Raw genomic sequence first — 17,196 nt, forward strand, 5'->3', positions numbered from 1 at the left:
TTGGCATGTATTAATCTTACTTTTCTTAAGCAAAAAAAATAAAAAATAAAAAATAGGCCTACTTAAGATGTTGAAAAAGAACACTGTCATATTTTGCTCATGCTGTTATTTCCCGCATTTTGAAAAGTCTGTATCCCCTAAGATATGTTGCCACATTAGGGTAAGAAAAAAGGATTATTCACAGTACTGACAATGAGTGATGTCTCAAGGTAAACTGCCAGTAGAAATCTCGTTCCAGGGTCGGGGCCCTTAGGGAAGATCCTTATAGGCCCTCCTGGCCTCTGGGCTCCCTGTACGCAGTCCCCCTTCTCAATCTATGTATTTTATGTTAAAAATTTGAAAACATGAAAAATCTAACCAAAGTCTTCAGGATTACTTAGAAAATTACATGTTGTATCATCAATTACATTTTATGATTTATTAGGGATGGAGCTAAACCCTGTAGGAGAGGATGAAGACGAGTCAGTTAAGCAGTGTAAAAATACAAGAAATGTGTATGCCTCAATTTTAGGACACTTAGACATGTCACACATGCAGTCTATTTTGCACATTATTATTATTTATTTCATTTACTATTATTATCATTAAAAAGCCAAGTCTGTAAACACATTGTTTACATTGTGTTAAATGTATTACTGTTTTTTATAGCCCACAGACAGGCCTTTTGTTGTGTTGATCTCATCAGTTGGCAATATATTTGGATTTTTTGTTTCAAATATTTTTTCCACAAAAGAATAAAAAGGAAATAAAACTTAAGGAACCGGGATCGTTGAGAAATCGAAAACAGAATCTTTAAATAGGCTACCTTACTAGAACATACATTTTCACTTGATTAACAGTGGCGACATGTGCGCAATATTTGATAACAGAGCAGCGTGCGGACACGCCTTCTTTGTCATCGCAGTGAAGGGGGCGGGGCTTCGCGTCTGCATTAGCTACCAAGATGGCAACGTCCATAGCGCTCAGCCTGGATAACTTACCGTCTGATCCCTTATTGCTGGTGCTGTCATTTCTGGACTTCCGAGATCTGACCAGGTAGACATTTTTCTTGAACCATGCCGTTAGTCCGTGCAATTGCAAAGATGTTTTAAGCATGTTTGTTCCTTGAATGAGCTTGAAAAATAATATCCGCTCCACAGTTAGCTGGCAATGCTAACAGGATAGCTTATGATATTACTCAAGCAAGTTCTTTTGATAGACAGTCACGATTTTACCACAATAATGTCCGTTTTCAATCATTATATAAAAACACTAATCTGTGTGAGCTGTTACACCCGATCATCTCGTGCATCTTATGCTTGAAGATAGAAGTGCATGACTTCATGCAAGTTGACAGTATAGTGCAATAAGTGGAGACAGGCAACACAAAAGCATTATTTCTGCTGCAATCGCACGCTGGTGGTAGCTGTTCGTGTTTTGTGGATCGTAAGTTGAGTTGTGCTTTGATGATCAATATTTTGGTCTGGGAAATGAGCAGGGAAGATCACGTGACGCTGGTCAGCTGGAAGTTTGCGTAACACCGCCGGTGCAACTAAGTTTTCCTCACTGTTTATAGAAGCTAACTTACTGTAAAGACAGAAGCTTTACGTGCGCCTTTAACACTGTTCTTAACTGAGTAACGTTAATCCACTATAGCTTTTTAGGCCTATGTTATGTAAAGTTTGCATCCTCAAGAGACTGAATGTTTAGGGGTGATTATTCATTTTTTCAGGAATTTTTCTGTTCCTTTACGGTGGTGGTAATAATAATAATACAATTATTCAAATACTCAATCATCACTTGTCATCAAGTTTTAAGATATACATCATAACATTTACATTTATTCATTTGGTAGATACTTTAATTGTGACTTACATTGCACTCAAGGTCTCCTAACAATACTTTTTTTGAGTTTTTTTGCCCCCACCTGGCACCTTTTTACACTCGTGTTTCCGGTCAAAAATGACTGGCCTACACATATATATTTTTTTTATCTCTCATTTCTCTATATTATCACCAAATATTGGATTCAATCTTTTCGTCAACTTTTTTCTTTTAAAAGTAGGACAGGTTTTGTATCTCTTTTTAAACTGATTGAACATAGGCTTCATAGGCCTGAGCTTATATTGGTCAAAACTGACCATCATCCATTGAAAATGAATGGGGGAGATTGAAAATAAGAGAAACATTTAGTGTTCGGGAGCATGTTCATTATGTTCACACATATGTACATGTGTGTTTGCAGAGAGAAAGGCCTCGGACCTTTGCATGTGTGGATACATGTGTACACACACACACACACACACACACACACACACACACACACACACACACACACACACACACACATGTGCACAACCAAACTATTTTGAGTATTTCAGGCTTTCTTATTTACAGAGATGAACTTTCTCCTCAGATCAATGAGTCCTACGATCAATGAGTTTCAAAAATCAATACAAAACCTGCCCTAATTGAAAGAAAACAAGTTGACAAAAAGATTGAATCCAATATTTGGTGATAATATAGCATTACAAGACATTTATAAGCAATTGTTTTGTATGCTGGTCATTTTTGATTGGGGAACAAGTGTGGCGTTGTTCCATTTTGTACAAAATAAAAGCATTTCAAAGCAAACTTCCTGGTTAAACATTAAAGCACACTAGTGTGATAAACAGTGCAAATTATTTCCATATTGTGTTGACTATTGACAAATTTATCGACAAATAATGCTTTTTTTCATTCAAAAACTGAGGTACATAAGCTCAGATCAATGAGGCCTATGCTCAATCAGATCCAAAAGGAAATATAAAACCTGTCCTAATTGAAAGAAGTTAGCAAAAAGATTGAATCCAGTATTTGGCAATATTATAGCATAACATGCCATTTACACACAATTTTTGAAAGGCCGGCCATTTATGACTGGGAACATCAAAGGTGTTCCCGGTCAAACACAGCAAAAGGGTCAGTAGATGAAGCATAGTCTGAACTGAATATGTTTACATTTTTTCAAGATCTCAAGTAGTCGAAAGTTCCTGTTGTACCGAATCTGGTGTGTTCTTTTCTCAGCTGCAGTTTTGTAAGTCGTCGACTCAGTGAGCTGACAGGTCATAACCCCCTATGGAAGAGACTTTGTCAGAAGCACTGGCTCCTTACTGAGTAAGCGGACTCAAAATGCCCTCAGAATAATTTCACTAATTTATGACACATGCATTTTTCATCTTTTTGTTGCATTTTTTTAAAAAGATTTTTTTGTAATTAAAATATGGTGTTGACTTTTTAAGGGCAGACAAAACCCACAGAGGCCTGTCCTGGAAGGAGCTGTTTCGGGAGTATTATGCTGATCTGGGCCGTTACATTGACTATTACAGCACTCTCAAGAAAGCTTGGGATAGCCTGAAAAACTACCTGAATCAGAAATGTCCTCGAATGATAGCTTCACTTAAAGGTCTGTCTGTTACTAATCCAGTCATATTTTGAAAAACTATGGGTGTTAATTTTGTTTTCCTTTCTCTGAGAAGAGGGAGTAAAGGAGGAAGAGCTAGAGGCCATTGAGGCCCAGATTGGCTGCAAACTCCCTAATGACTACCGTTGCTCCTATAGGATACACAATGGCCAAAAACTGGTGGTCCCTGGGTAAGACTTCTGAGAATATCCTTGATCATTTCAAAAAACTATTTAAAAGTTTTTAATTTACTTTTCAACTCTTAAAAGATTATTAGAATTTATTTAAATGCTCATAAATTATTTGAATAGCATTTATACACGCAAGCAGACAAACTTCTCTTGCTCTTCTACTCCTCTCCACAGGCTGATGGGCAGCATGGCTTTGTCCAATCACTACCGCTCAGAAGACCTGTTGGACATTGAGACAGCGGCAGGGGGATTTCAGCAGAGGAAGGGGATGCGGCAGTGTCTTCCACTCACGTTTTGCTTCCATACCGGCCTTAGCCAGTACATGGCACTGGAGAGCACAGAGGGACGAACACGCAGTGAGATCTTCTATCAGTGCCCGGTTAGATCACTACCTCAGACCACAACAAACTACCATGCATAAACACACACTCATGCAAGGCTAGTGAACCATTCTGAAAGTGCAACTGTGATGCAGATCATCTTTTAAAGGGATAGTTCACTTTGAAATTAATTTTTGGTATGTTTTAGCTTACCTCAAGGGCATCCAAGATGTTGGTGTCTTTTTTTCCGCAGTAGTTTAAATTTTGATATTTTTAGGTCAAACCGTTCTTGTCTGTCAGTCATATAATGCAGGTCGATGGTCACTGTCTCAAAGAGCATGCACAGAGTCCAAATTAAACAATTCCCCGTCGTAAGTACACATTGATGGCCTAAGACACGAAACGAGCGGTTTGTGTGAGAAAACGAACAGTATTTATATTGTTTTTACCTCTTATACACAGCCATGTCCAAGTGATCTGATCTGACGTGTACGCAGACTGGTGCATAGATATATACACACTAGATGTCGCCTTGTCTACGGCAGTTCATTGGAACGAATGTCTTTAAGGCGACATCTAGTGTATCTATGCACCAGTCTGCGTACATGTCAGATCAGATCACTTCGACATGGCTGTGTTCAAGAGGTAAAAACGATATAAATACTGTTCGTTTTCTCACACAAACCGCTCGTTTCGTGTCTTAGGCCATTAATGTGTACTTACGATGGGGAATTGTTTAATTTGGACGACGGGGAATTGTTTTAATTTGGACTCTGTGCATGCTCTTTGAGACAGTGACCATAGACCTGCATTATATGACTGACAGACAAGAACGGTTTGACCTAAAAATATCAAAATTTAAACTACTGCGGAATAAAAGACACCTACATCTTGGATGCCCTTGAGGTAAGCTAAAACATACCAAAAATTCATTTCAAAGTGAACTATCCCTTTAAGGAGGCAGCCAGTGGTTCTATATAGCTAAAGACCAGATGGTAAATGTTAAGAGCCTCCCAACTGCTTCGTGACTCCTGACTGATAGAGCTGAAGCAGTTCACCACATCAGATACGATTCTGCTTTTGCATGTGGAGGTCTCCACTAGATAAGAGAGGAATTTTTCTTGCATCGTTGCACTTTGACCAGTGAGGGGTGCTCTTGTCGTCTTGTCTAATGCAGCCTTCTTGCTCATTCTGTTTTATGCTTTTTCTTCACAGGATCAATTGGCACAAGATCCCTCTGCGATTGACATGTTCATTACAGGTAACATAGAACAAAACGCTGCATTAATGGATTGCCGTTTTATGGACCGATTCAGATTATATGAACTCTTCTCTCTCCTCCGTTCTTTTTATCAGGTTCTGACTTTAGTGAGTGGTTTACCTCCTATGTTGACAATGTTGTAACAGGAGAATACCCCATCATTCGAGACCAGATCTTCAGGTGGTCCACCTTTTGTTATCTTACACTTAGTAAAGAAATCACAAAAGTCTATTATAATGTCTCTTTACATTTTACCCCCTTTATTTTTGTTCAGATATGTTCATGACAAACGCTGTGTGGCAACCACTGGTGACATCACCGTATCAGTCTCTACCTCCTTCCTGCCAGAGCTCAGTTCAGTCCATCCGCCACACTTTTTCTTCACCTATAGAATCAGGTACTACATAAATGCACACACATGTTCATTTGGCTTTGGTAATCTAAATCAGGCTATTTGTGTTTAGGTTGATTTAAAAAATCGTAAAAAAAACCTAAACAAATATATTTGCAGAAAAATTATTCTTTTCAGAATTTTTTCAGAATTTCACCAATAAATTGTGACTATTTTACAAAACAATTGATCTTTCTCTAAATATAGCAAATTTTTTACAGCAAAAGCAAATGCTATCATTTTGGCATTGGACTACATAAAGACTATTAAACAGAGAAATATTCTCATAATTACAGATTTGAAGTCATGTCCCCAAGCAATGTCATCCCTTAAAAATGCTGTCACCCTGCTCTTGTAATGATTTTTTTATAAACTGCTTTAACTAGAGGATCATCAGTTTAATATCTGTTTTTGTTGGGTACCTGGACACTGTGGAATCAAAGGAAATGAGGAAGCAGACTGTCAAAATTTGCACAGTACCTCCTATGGATCTAAAATCAATAATTCATATCTATATTAATAACAAAGGGCACACAGAATGTGATTTATGTACTATGAAAAAAATTCATGAAATCAGACCCAATGTTGGAAGAAGTTTCTATCAAATCTCAATCCGATGGGACCAGATTGTTTATACCCCTGGCAGAAAAGGCAATTCCAGGATGAGTTTTTAATACTAGGAGAAGATCTACCAACATGTTCTTTCTGTCAAAACTCGTTATCATTGAAGCATGTTTTATTAGATTGTACTGGTTTTAACCCTTTGAGAGAACTTTTTTATTCACTTATCTCTTGAATAAATTGTAAACACCTGATATAGTTTTACCATCAATTTATCTCACCATGAAAATAGCCCCAGAAGCTGGCATGGCGTTAAAAACAAACAAACAAACAAAACAATTGAGGTCAAATGCTCTGAACAAACATATAATCCTCTGACGTGATCCTGCCTGCCATTAAAAATAAATGTGATTGCTCTTCTGAAGTCTGTACAGAGACGCAAACAAGCTATTTAAACAGGATGCTTCTTAGTGAATGTTCATTTGTCTTGATGTCAGCTGAGCAGACTTGAGCGCACCAGAAAATAAACATTGCATCTGTATACTGTATCCAGCGTAGACAGCATCAGTGATTATAATGGATTCTATTTGCTTTTGATGTGACTTAACATTCGTGTCCGATGTAGACAGGTGTCAGGTTTGTTCAAACGGCGTAAACTCATTAAACTAATTCGTTCAAAATGCAGTGAAGGCCTTCAATGTTTTGCTCTGAGACGCAAAACAGTTCTGCTGTAAAAATTTGCATTCATTTGACATTTTTTGTTGATGATATAAAACAAAAAAGGACAATATTGATGGCATTGACAGTAAAATGACTAAAATGTAACTCACAATGTTAACTTAGGGTTTTTCTGCAACTGTTTTTTTTAAGTCAATATGACATTTGCAATCATGATGATATTCAGGAATAAATATAAGATAAATATCAAAGTACATTTGGTGTACAACCGCAAATCAAGAAAAGTTGGGACATTTTGTAAAATGCAATAAAATCAAGAATCTGTGATTTTGCTCATTTTCTTTCAAATTTATTTAACTGAAAAAAGTACAAAGAAAAGGTTTCCAATGTTTCCACTGAACAACTTAATTGTATTTTTTTGTAAATAAAAAGACTTTTTGATTTTGATGGCTGCAACACACTACAAGTTGGACAGAGGTAAAATAAAAGTGAAAAAATTATAGAATAGAAACAGCCCACAATAAGTAGGTGAATTGGTAATAGGTGAGGGTATCGTGATTTGGTCATCTGAAGGAGCATCTCAGTATTTCCAAGCAAAGAGCTTGGGTCATGGGTCACCACTTTGTGCCAAATGTCATGAGATAATTGTCAAACAATTCAAAAATCTAATTTCTCAATGCAAGATTGCAAAGAATTTAGGTCTTTCACCATCTACCATACATAATATTGTGAAAAGATTCAAGGAATCAAGAGAAATCTTTATACATGTAGGGCAAGGCAGGAAACCTCTGTTGAATGTACGTGACCTTCGAGCCCTCAGATGGCACTGCATGAGAAACCATCATGCTACTGTGTTATACAGCCACATGTGCTCAGGAGTACTTTAGAAAACCGTTGTCTGCTGCTTCCATCAAGGAATGCCACTTGAATCTCTGTTACACAAGGAGAAAGCTATACATCAGTTCTATGTGTCGAGTCACGTGGAGGCGTATATTGGGATAGTAAAGAGACATTTAATCGCATCAAGATGACATCTTTCCTGGGAAGCAAGACAATGCCAGGCCTCATTCTGCATGTGCTGCAACAGAGTGGTTTTGTAGAGTCTACACCATAGGGTGGATGTGCTTGACTGACCTGTCTGCAGTCCAGATCTGTCTCCTTCTGAAAATGTATGGACCATCATGAAAAGGAGAATCAGACAACAATGACCATGGACTGTTGAGCAGATGTCTTGTATCAGGCGAGATTGGGCAAAAAATCCACTTGCAAAACTGCAACAATTAGTTCTCTCAATTCCCAAACATTTAAAAAGTGTAATTAAAAAGAAAGGTTATGTGACACAGTGGTAAACATGTCTGTCCCAATTTTTTGGAGTGTTACAGCCATTAAAAAAAACAAACAATTAAGTTGGTCTTTTAAGACAAAAACTCATGGGGGAAATGGCCCTGTATATCTTGCATATAGGCATCATTCTACTCGCATTAAATATCACGTAATGATATCACTTTCAGTCTCAAGGCATGTTTTCGTTTGGATTTTGCAAAGCAAGTGACATAATAATGGCAACTTGCGTTTTGTTAAAACGCTAATTATGATATTATCATAGACGATTGCACACCCCTACTGCCACGCCTCATCTATTTCTTCTCCCAGTGCTGCTGTCTAACCAAAAAGTAGAGATGTCTGTGGAATTTGTAAATAAAGATCAAGTTGCTGAAATGATCAAGCTGCTTTCTGCTGTAACTTGCTGTAATGCAACGCAGCTGTACTAAGACTTGACATAGGATGATACAATGAGCTGAACCTATGACCTCTGAGCTGTGCCATGCAACAGGATTGAGATGGCAAAGTCGGCCCTGCCAGAGAATGCATGCCAGCTAGACAGTCGGTACTGGAAGATCACGAATGCAAACGGAAATGTGGAGGAGGTCCGAGGCCCTGGCGTCGTGGGTAAGAGCCCATCCCTGTAACTAGTAAACTAGAACAGTTCGCACTGGTAACAGATATGTTGAATTATCACGATGAGACATTCTGACAGTATCTTTCTGACCATATAATTCATAGTGTGACAATTGCTCTACTTTTTAAAGAATGTCCTGCATCTCTTTGTTTTTTGCGTGTGATGTACGTTGCAGGCGAGTTTCCAGTGATGACACCCGGTAAAGTTCACGAGTACGCCAGCTGTACCACGTTTTCCACCACTTCCGAGTACATGGAAGGCCACTACACATTCCACCGGCTCAAGAACAAAGAGGAAGTGTTTGACGTATCAATCCCACGATTCCACATGGTGTGCCCACCATTCCGTGAGTCAATGGTGCGGTCGGTAAGACGCTATTTATGTCTTTCTGTATAACCAAGAAAAATAAATATCCAAGGTGCTAATGTGTGTACATTTGCCATTTTAGATCCCTCATTCTGTGTTTTTCTCTCTCATTTAGAGCTCAGTCAGTGAGGTGTCTGCTCCTTATGATGACGACAATTCATCAGACACAGATGACTATGAGGAGGGAGAAATGCGTGGCATGAACATGGCTGACCCAGGAGGGCGCTGCCCTCGGCACGTCTGATTCACTTTTTCATGCCCCCCGGCCAACACCCGCCCACAGATACTGATGCACAGACACTCTCGCACAAACAGGAGAGCAGGACAAACGGAGCTTTTAGGCATCCATTGTTTATTGTGATCGCCTTTGTGCCTGTCACCTCTTTTTCCAGTTTGTGAGGGCATGTGTCTGGTTGTGGCGTGGTTGTGTCTGTGCTCGCCTGTGGACGTGTGAGATCATTGTATGCGTGTTTGAGTCTGCAAGTGTGTTTTGTGATTGAGTGGGAGTGAGGAAATTTATTGAATGTGTGTGAGATTCTGTGAGATTGGTTCTTCTTGCCTAGGATTCACAGTGACCTGCCACTTACATAAAGGGATAGTTAAGCCAAAAAAATGTATTTACTCACCCGTATGTCGTTTCTAAACCTGTATGTCTTTCTGTCTCCTGTCAAACTCAAAAGAATATATATATTTTTTGTCCATGCAATGAAAGTCAATGGGGTCCTGTGTTGTTTTGGACCCCATTGGCTTTTATTGTATGGATAAAAACAGTTCTTCAAAATATTTTCTTTCACTTTCCACAAAAGTAAGTAAGGAATACAGGTTTGGAACGACATGAGGTTGAGTAAATAATGACATAATTTTCATTCTTTTTGAACTATCCCTTCTTTAAGACCTTACAGTTGCATTAAGAGCATGAGAAGAAAGTATGACACTACTGTTAGCATAAAAGTACACACACACTGAATTGGGAATATATATTGCATTCTTCACAGAAAGGCAAAATGGAATCAATCCCATTCATTTCCTTCACAAGGCCTCAGGTATTGTGTAGCGTGTATGTGCTTGTGTATATATGTTTCTGCTTGTGTCGTCTTTACAGAGGGTTTCGGTGTCAGGCTGAGTTGTAAAGTGAAATGGATTTATTCAAAGATGAGTAAAAAGCACATAGACCCAAACCAGCCAGTTCACGCAAACATCAGCTAACCTGCGCAGTCATTACTTTCTCTAGTGCTCTGTGTTGGTTAGCTGTTTCTGAGGTGCTGATGTCCTGTTCTCAGAAACGTACGGATGCATGTAAACAGAAGGTCAGTTAGAGCACATTGGTGTAAAGGAGAATCGTTTTAGATCATCTTAAGGGCTGGAGGTTACACAGACTCCTGTGAATAGCAAGATAAGAATTTTATAAGTTTATGGCATTATTATGACCTTTTCCCTTAAAATCCTGTGTAAGAGGTAAATTATCAGAAAAATGTCTTTGTTGTAATTTACAGCTCAGTTTTTCAGACTGAAATATTGGCAGACTAAAAGAATTTCTCCCTTCCTGATAATGGCAATGTAAGTTAATCTTGCCTAAAGATATGTATGATTTTGATTTTCATGGTTATGACTGCAATTTTACGTTATCATCTTTGTAAAATAATGCTGTGCAGTGGGATTTTTCAACAGTTTGCTATTATGTTCTCTGGTAAGCCCTATCGAACCTCTCAGATTAGTAAATAACTTGTTTTTTATTTTGTATGAGGTTTTTTTTATTTGGTGTAAATAAAAAAAGTAATGGTGTATCAATACCGTGTTTCACTATCACATTATTTGTTAACATTCGCCTTGTGATCAGGATACTTTCTATATTTAAATACAAATACGCTGTTGATCAGAATATTATTCTCCAGCCAGCCACAGTACTATTGTCTCATGCTCTGGAAAACCTCTGTTTGAAAACACTTATTGTTCTCACAACACAAAACGTAGAGTCATTTCTCTCTGACCCTTACCCAAACCCAAACCCTCCCTCTTAATGTCAGTTGTCATGGCAACATGTTGAAGAGCCCTTATTGTAGTTAGACTGATGTTTCTTTGTTAAGCCTTTTTTTTGGCCCTTATCTCCCATCTCTTTACTCATTCATTCTGAACTATTCTGAAAGGAAGAAATTGTGACATTTCTGTAACTTATCTCAAGTACTTTCACAAACAATAGTTTTGCTTAATTCGCTCAAGTGACCACACTAGGACCACTAGGATCAGACATATAGAGCTTATGTTGCCCCGCCCCTTTTCAGCGCTGCATTCGTTGTGTTCTGTCTTCCGGTATGAATTTGCACAGCATGAAGAGTTTTATGAATGATCCACTCGTTTTAAAATCTTCCCAGTTGACTGATATTTGTTATGACATCTGCCTCAAACATTACAGAGCTCATGTTAACTTTTGTTAACTCTACAATAAGTAAATCCACTTCACCAGCTAAATACTCATCGACAGCGATGCAATAGAAATATACAGATCTACTGCAAAAACTGAAGTTCAAAGACAAAAATAAAAAAATTGATCACGTCTGTTCATGCAATGAAAGTATAACAAAAACAGCTCTTCAAAATATATTTTATGTTCCACAGAAGTAAGACAGACATACAGGTTTGTAATGACATGAGGGTGAGTAAATGATGACAATTTTAATTTGTGCACTATCTCTTTAAGACCTTTCAACTGAAAGAAAATGCAAAATTTCAATTTTGACCGCCTCACATTTTTCATCTGTTCTTGTGCCACAGCAGAACGAATCCTTATGTGACCCCATGTCCAGTAATTCAGTAAGCCATGTCTTCTGAGACATGACCGTAGATGTGTGGTCAAGGGGTTGTGGAAGAATTAGTTTGTATATTGCATAATTAATTATATTATAGAAGATTGCTTATACATAAGAACATTTGATGCTGATTCAGCATTTTATAAGAAGGGAAAGGAATGTTTAGGAAGAATAAGAGACTGATGTTATGTGTATGTAGTATAATAAAGTCAGTGCTGAATCAACAGGGAAGCGTCAACAGATAATCAGAAAAAGTTAAACACAAGAATTGTTTAGAGAGAAGAAGAATAAAATAAGTGAACCAATGAGAAAGACATTCTTTGTGTTTTGTTTATGCAAGTAAGAATATAAACATTGTGCAAGTATGTTGAAGGGCTGATTAAACTAAGGGATGGAACATTTCATTGTACAAGAGTGAAAAAGATTAACATTCAGCTTTTGACTACAGGAATTGAACAGTTAAAGAACTCACAATGCTGTACTATCAATATTATACTACAGAATAGCTCTGTTTCAGGGTGACTGTCCCTACTGCTAATGTATACATTACTTTGTCATTAATCAGTTATTTATGAATTCTTGTTGGATGTTATTTCTTTTTAACCCCATAATATAATATATTCAATTTAAATATTTTAGGACAGTATGTAATAAAAAGGACACAAAAGACTCTTTGAAGAGCATTGTGGGCGTGTTTAAAGAAGAGTGATCGGGCTCAAGCTCTCCAGTTTTCAGACTGGTTTGGATGTCTCTGTGGTTGGATTCCTTCTTCACACTGAGGTAAGACTACAGAAGAGGAACTGGTCAAGATAACAGCATACTGCTTAAGGACATTCTTTGCTCCCGGCCCAGGCTGATTTATATCGCAATTTACAATTTGCATTAAACGCGTTTAGTTTTTCCATAGACATGTTTTTTTTTTTTAAGGTTATGGTAGACAGTTATGATAAAATGTGTGACGTTTTATTTATTTAAAATAGCCTATTGGTTTTTATGTTTCATACAACTCGATTTAATGTGTAAGATTGTTAATCCATATGTTAATACTATACATGTTTACTAAACTCTGGAAAGAAAATCAATTAATTCAAAATTTTATAAAAGTGAGACAAGCTGTCATTGGGTCAGTGACTCTAAACATGATTTTGGTGTGAATCCTATCCAAATTTAAATGAAATTGTTAGTTAAACTATTGAAAAATAAAACACTGGCATACATTAAGAGCAGGATCAAGTATTTGTGAAGGTCAATTTATTTATTTTTTAAATGTGTTCTCATTCATAAATGTTACGTCGTACTAAGTGTATAATTCCATAAATATAAATATGTTTTAAAAAAATGTAATTGTTATATGTATTGTTAATTATTATATTAGGATGTTCATTCAAGGCTGAATGAATTTCAAAAGACAAATAATTCACCAGGATATTATAATAATGTATAAAGCTAAAATATCAAATATCAAAAACAATAATAGGTGTAGTTGGTAGTAGTTAAAATATAGGTCAGAGCATTGGCCAAAACTGGATTTACCTTAACCATATATTCCTTAGATAACCCAAAAATCTTTCTCTTACAAGGATTATGTTAGTTGTCTAAAAAAATGAAAACTCTGTCATCATCTACTCAGCATAATGTTGTTCCAAACTTGTATAACTTTCTTTCTTCTGTGTAACAAAATATGCTATTTTGAAGAATGTTGGTAACAAAACAGTTTAGAAACTAAATTGACTTCCATTGTATGGACAAAAACAACAACATATCTCAAAATATCTTAATTTATGTTACACGAAAGAAAGTCATACAGGTTTGGAACAAAATTGGGGAGTAAATGACATTCTTGGTTCAAATATACCGTTAAGCATCTTTGAGCACATTATGAAGCAACTGCAGGTGAACCTGTAACAAGTCGAAACACTATCTGAGCTTCATTCCCTTTAAGGGTCTAATCATATTCTGAATGTGAGGGATTGAGACCAAGTTGGCAAGTTTATAAATAAATCTAAATTTATGATGAGCATTCAATGACATCAGTAACATTCAGACAATCTCTCTCTCTCTCTCTCTCTCTCTCTCTCTCTCTCTGCCACGATTAGACTGGTAAACTGAAGACATTATGAAAGCTTCTGTTGGAGTGTGTGTGGTGTTCGTTCTGGCTCTGCTGGGGTTTGGTATGTATTGCCATTGATCCTTTTTTCACAGTGTGTTTTTGTCCTATTTTGGAGTCTTATTCTTGCAAAAAATAAAGTTCTCTCTGTCCATGTGTCTCTTTAGGCTCTGCAATTAAATGTTACCATTGTAAGGACTACTCGGGCACATGCTCTAAAATTCGAAACTGCTACTATGATGATGCCTGCGTGTCCGTCTACGAAAGAGGTGTCAGCTCACTCATACTTAAAAAAAAGTCTTTCTGTAATCTTAGCAAAATGGCACAACCATTCCCATGACCCTTTGACTTTTCATGTTGTTTTTTTAAGGTGGCGACACATACCGGCAGTGTATAAAGTACTCTGAATGTCAACACAGCGTCATCGCAGAGAAATATCCCAAACTTTCCAGCTTCAAGTTCTCCTGCTGTACCTCTGACCTGTGTAACACAGCTCCTGTGTCAGTGTCCAGCCGCTCTGTGGTGGGAATACTGCTCTCACTAGCTCTCTTCTGGTGGGGTGTCCTCTAAAACATCACAAACACTAGGGCTTCTGCATTGTTCCTTGTAAAGCTGGTAGTGGTATCATGCAGTGAGAATGCAGAGATCTTCTATATCTTGAGTTAAGTGGTCAAAGAAGCATTCACAGCTTAAATCTGAGCTGTATGTTACAACTGTGTGTGCTCAATGCTAAAGCTTGTAAGCTAAAGCTTGTAATTTTATTTTTCATTTTGCACTTAATAGTGAAAGGGAAACTGTCTGATTATAATTTATTGTGTTAAAATATTGCTCTCATTGTGTACGTGTACTCTTTCACAGCTAATCCTTTTATCCAGAAAAGTGGTACAACTGAGTGGGTTGTGAGGATTCTGATGCTGAGATTTTCAAAGGGTTAATGTGTCATATCACTGTCATTTGCATAAATGCCCTTTAACTACCTGCTTTTCCTCTTTATGAATGTCTATTTTAAAACTTAAAATCTCTTGAAAAACATTGTGTGATGTAGACATGCAGTCTTTTCAGTGTACTGATTAGCTTCTTGTTACCACTATAGCCAGCAAAACTTACTGAACCTTTATGCGACCAATAAAAGGAACATGCAGTTTTATGCTAATTGAGAGTTTGAGAATTCTGTTAAATATTTATGATTCCACGTGTATCTCGTTGTTTCTCATTTATCTGCAGTGCTATAAAGAACGCACGCATGCACACACACACTTTATCTACAGTGTTCCTGATTCGTGAAAAGTCCCAGACTGCTAATATTTTGCAAAAAAACATTTTCAATAATTATAAATTCTTTCTCAGAATTCCAAATTGATGATTCTACCACAAGTGAAAATCAGCAAGACAACAAGTGTAGCCCACACTTTTCACATGTAACTCGATTTTGACCTGTTTTGTCATCATTTTTTGAGTCTTGTTAGTGTAATAGGCAATGACCCTTGGTTCTGCCCTCTGGTTGTAGTGTGGATCACATCTTCCAAACTGGCATAGAATAATGTACCCAAATACCTGACTTCCACAATAATCTGATTTATATTCTCCGTCATCACCCTCACTGCTTCTATATCCTTCTTGATCTTTAACTTCTTCCTTTCTTACTACGACCGCATTTTCTGATGCACTGCAGTCACTATCATCAATAGCCTACTTTCTGGAAAAGGTAGCCTACAGCTTTTTCACTCTGTCTTTTATTAAACTTACAAACATCAACTAAAAACATAGGCAAAAAGGCTATACCGCCTACCAATTCTGAACAATAGTGCAGCTACACAGAAAATAGGTATCCCCTTAAAGGACTTTGCCATTTATGTGTGGCGCACAGATTTTTTGGTCTTTGAGTTATTGTTTTTTCAAAATGTGCATTAAATGACCAAAAACCTTAGAAAAAAACATTTGGATGTACAACTTTTTAAAATTTTATTTAATTGATATAGGCTAGGCTACTGTATATGTTCTAGTCTAAAATGAACTCTCTATGGAGCTTTGGCAGCATGTGACCTAACGTGCTAATGTCTCGTTCACTTTCTTGTTGCCAAAAATGTAAATAGATTTGAATTTCATTGGTGAAAGGGGATGTCATATGATATAATTATTTCTTTACTTTTTGGCTGAACATTAGGCTATATTTTTGTATTTTAAATGAAATGGCAGAGGGTTAAATTAAACACATCTGATTCACACATGATCATTGCACTGCACATTGAAAAAGATTGCACTGCCATAATAATAATAATACAATTCTTGTCATAAATGTGTTTCAAACAGACATGAATTGGTTATTGCTGTTAATTTTTTTCTATAAATCCAAGGTGGAAGATTTGAGCAAATCCACTGTCTGTAAAATAATTTTTTGGGATCTCTCAAATCTGTGGATGTGGATGTCTTCAGTCCCTTTATTCAGTAATTTGCTGTATTGCCTTTGTTGTTCAAATGAGTTGCACCCCAGAACATTTTTCCCACTTTCCTTTTCCTGGAACACAAAAGGAGATATATCACGAAATGCCCTGCTTTTTGGCCATTCAGCAAAAGTGCATTTTTATTACTAGCTATAAGCGCTCAATTAGCAATTTTGCTTACAATAAATGAAAAGGAAAGCTAGGCTAACAATTAATGATCCGTTTCTTAAATAATTCTTAAATTATTGTTAGTTTATCCTGTTTTCCTAACATGTTTTGCATGGGGTATGACAATTTATAGTTTGACCCACTGCTTTTGGATCAGAGTGTGTTTAACTCATGTCATACATATGACCTCATGACTTCTTTATAGACCCTTACTGTTTGTACAGCTGAGATCAATCAGAGGCAAGAGAGGAAAACCAGTGAATGTCTTTCTGGCACTGAGAGGCTAGTGTGAAAATGTGTATTTTACATAGGCCTATAGGCTATGGCATGCAGTAGCTAACCAAGGCTGTCACTTATAATCACCGGGCATGAGATCAAATATCTAGGGTGGGCCTCCTATTGGCTCAATGGTTTTTGTTTTATTGAGTAATTGGTACACTATAGTTCAAGTGGAGGTGCAAACAGAACATTTTATCTGTAACACTGCTAATAAAACTCTCTATGAGCAACTTCTGCACATATTAGGG

General features: G+C 37.1%; 2 protein-coding genes across 4 annotated transcripts; both read left to right on the forward strand.

Moving 5' to 3' along the window:
• The first annotated feature begins 880 nt into the window (after nt 1-880).
• Nucleotides 881-10,939, forward strand: fbxo3 (F-box protein 3). 3 transcript variants are annotated; one of them, XM_082156815.1, is made up of 11 exons: nt 881-1,035; nt 3,046-3,135; nt 3,261-3,424; nt 3,498-3,612; nt 3,787-3,991; nt 5,148-5,193; nt 5,289-5,373; nt 5,468-5,590; nt 8,658-8,773; nt 8,959-9,140; nt 9,265-10,939. In XM_082156815.1, exons 1-11 carry the CDS (start codon nt 944-946, stop codon nt 9,391-9,393), a joined length of 1,347 nt encoding a protein of 448 aa, XP_082012941.1. In that variant the 5' UTR covers nt 881-943; the 3' UTR covers nt 9,394-10,939. The 3 variants fall into 3 exon arrangements, with proteins under 3 accessions (XP_082012941.1, XP_082012942.1, XP_082012940.1); XM_082156816.1 differs by having other exon boundaries at nt 8,959-9,129; XM_082156814.1 differs by having other exon boundaries at nt 882-1,035; nt 8,959-9,149.
• Nucleotides 10,940-12,661: 1,722 nt separating this feature from the next.
• On the forward strand, nt 12,662-15,213 carry cd59a (CD59 molecule (CD59 blood group) a). The gene is made up of 4 exons (XM_082156858.1): nt 12,662-12,733; nt 14,050-14,124; nt 14,228-14,329; nt 14,431-15,213. Exons 2-4 carry the CDS (start codon nt 14,070-14,072, stop codon nt 14,628-14,630), a joined length of 357 nt encoding a protein of 118 aa, XP_082012984.1. The 5' UTR covers nt 12,662-12,733; nt 14,050-14,069; the 3' UTR covers nt 14,631-15,213.
• The last annotated feature ends 1,983 nt before the right edge of the window (nt 15,214-17,196 follow it).

Source organism: Leuciscus leuciscus, assembly GCF_965113295.1.
Source record: "Leuciscus leuciscus genome assembly, chromosome: 2".
Classification (NCBI taxonomy): Eukaryota; Metazoa; Chordata; class Actinopteri; order Cypriniformes; family Leuciscidae; genus Leuciscus; species Leuciscus leuciscus.

What these genes read in the sequence shown, in the direction of transcription:
- fbxo3 (XM_082156814.1), top strand. Translation starts at nt 944, where the DNA reads ATGGCAACGTCCATAGCGCTCAGCCTGGATAACTTACCGTCTGATCCC. An exon ending in CAAAAACTGGTGGTCCCTGG is followed by an intron (nt 3,613 to 3,786) that starts GTAAGACTTCTG and finishes TCCTCTCCACAG; the next exon opens with GCTGATGGGCAGCATGGCTT. An exon ending in ATTCGAGACCAGATCTTCAG is followed by an intron (nt 5,374 to 5,467) that starts GTGGTCCACCTT and finishes ATTTTTGTTCAG; the next exon opens with ATATGTTCATGACAAACGCT.
- cd59a (XM_082156858.1), top strand. Translation starts at nt 14,070, where the DNA reads ATGAAAGCTTCTGTTGGAGTGTGTGTGGTGTTCGTTCTGGCTCTGCTG. An exon ending in TCTGGCTCTGCTGGGGTTTG is followed by an intron (nt 14,125 to 14,227) that starts GTATGTATTGCC and finishes GTGTCTCTTTAG; the next exon opens with GCTCTGCAATTAAATGTTAC. An exon ending in CGTGTCCGTCTACGAAAGAG is followed by an intron (nt 14,330 to 14,430) that starts GTGTCAGCTCAC and finishes TGTTTTTTTAAG; the next exon opens with GTGGCGACACATACCGGCAG.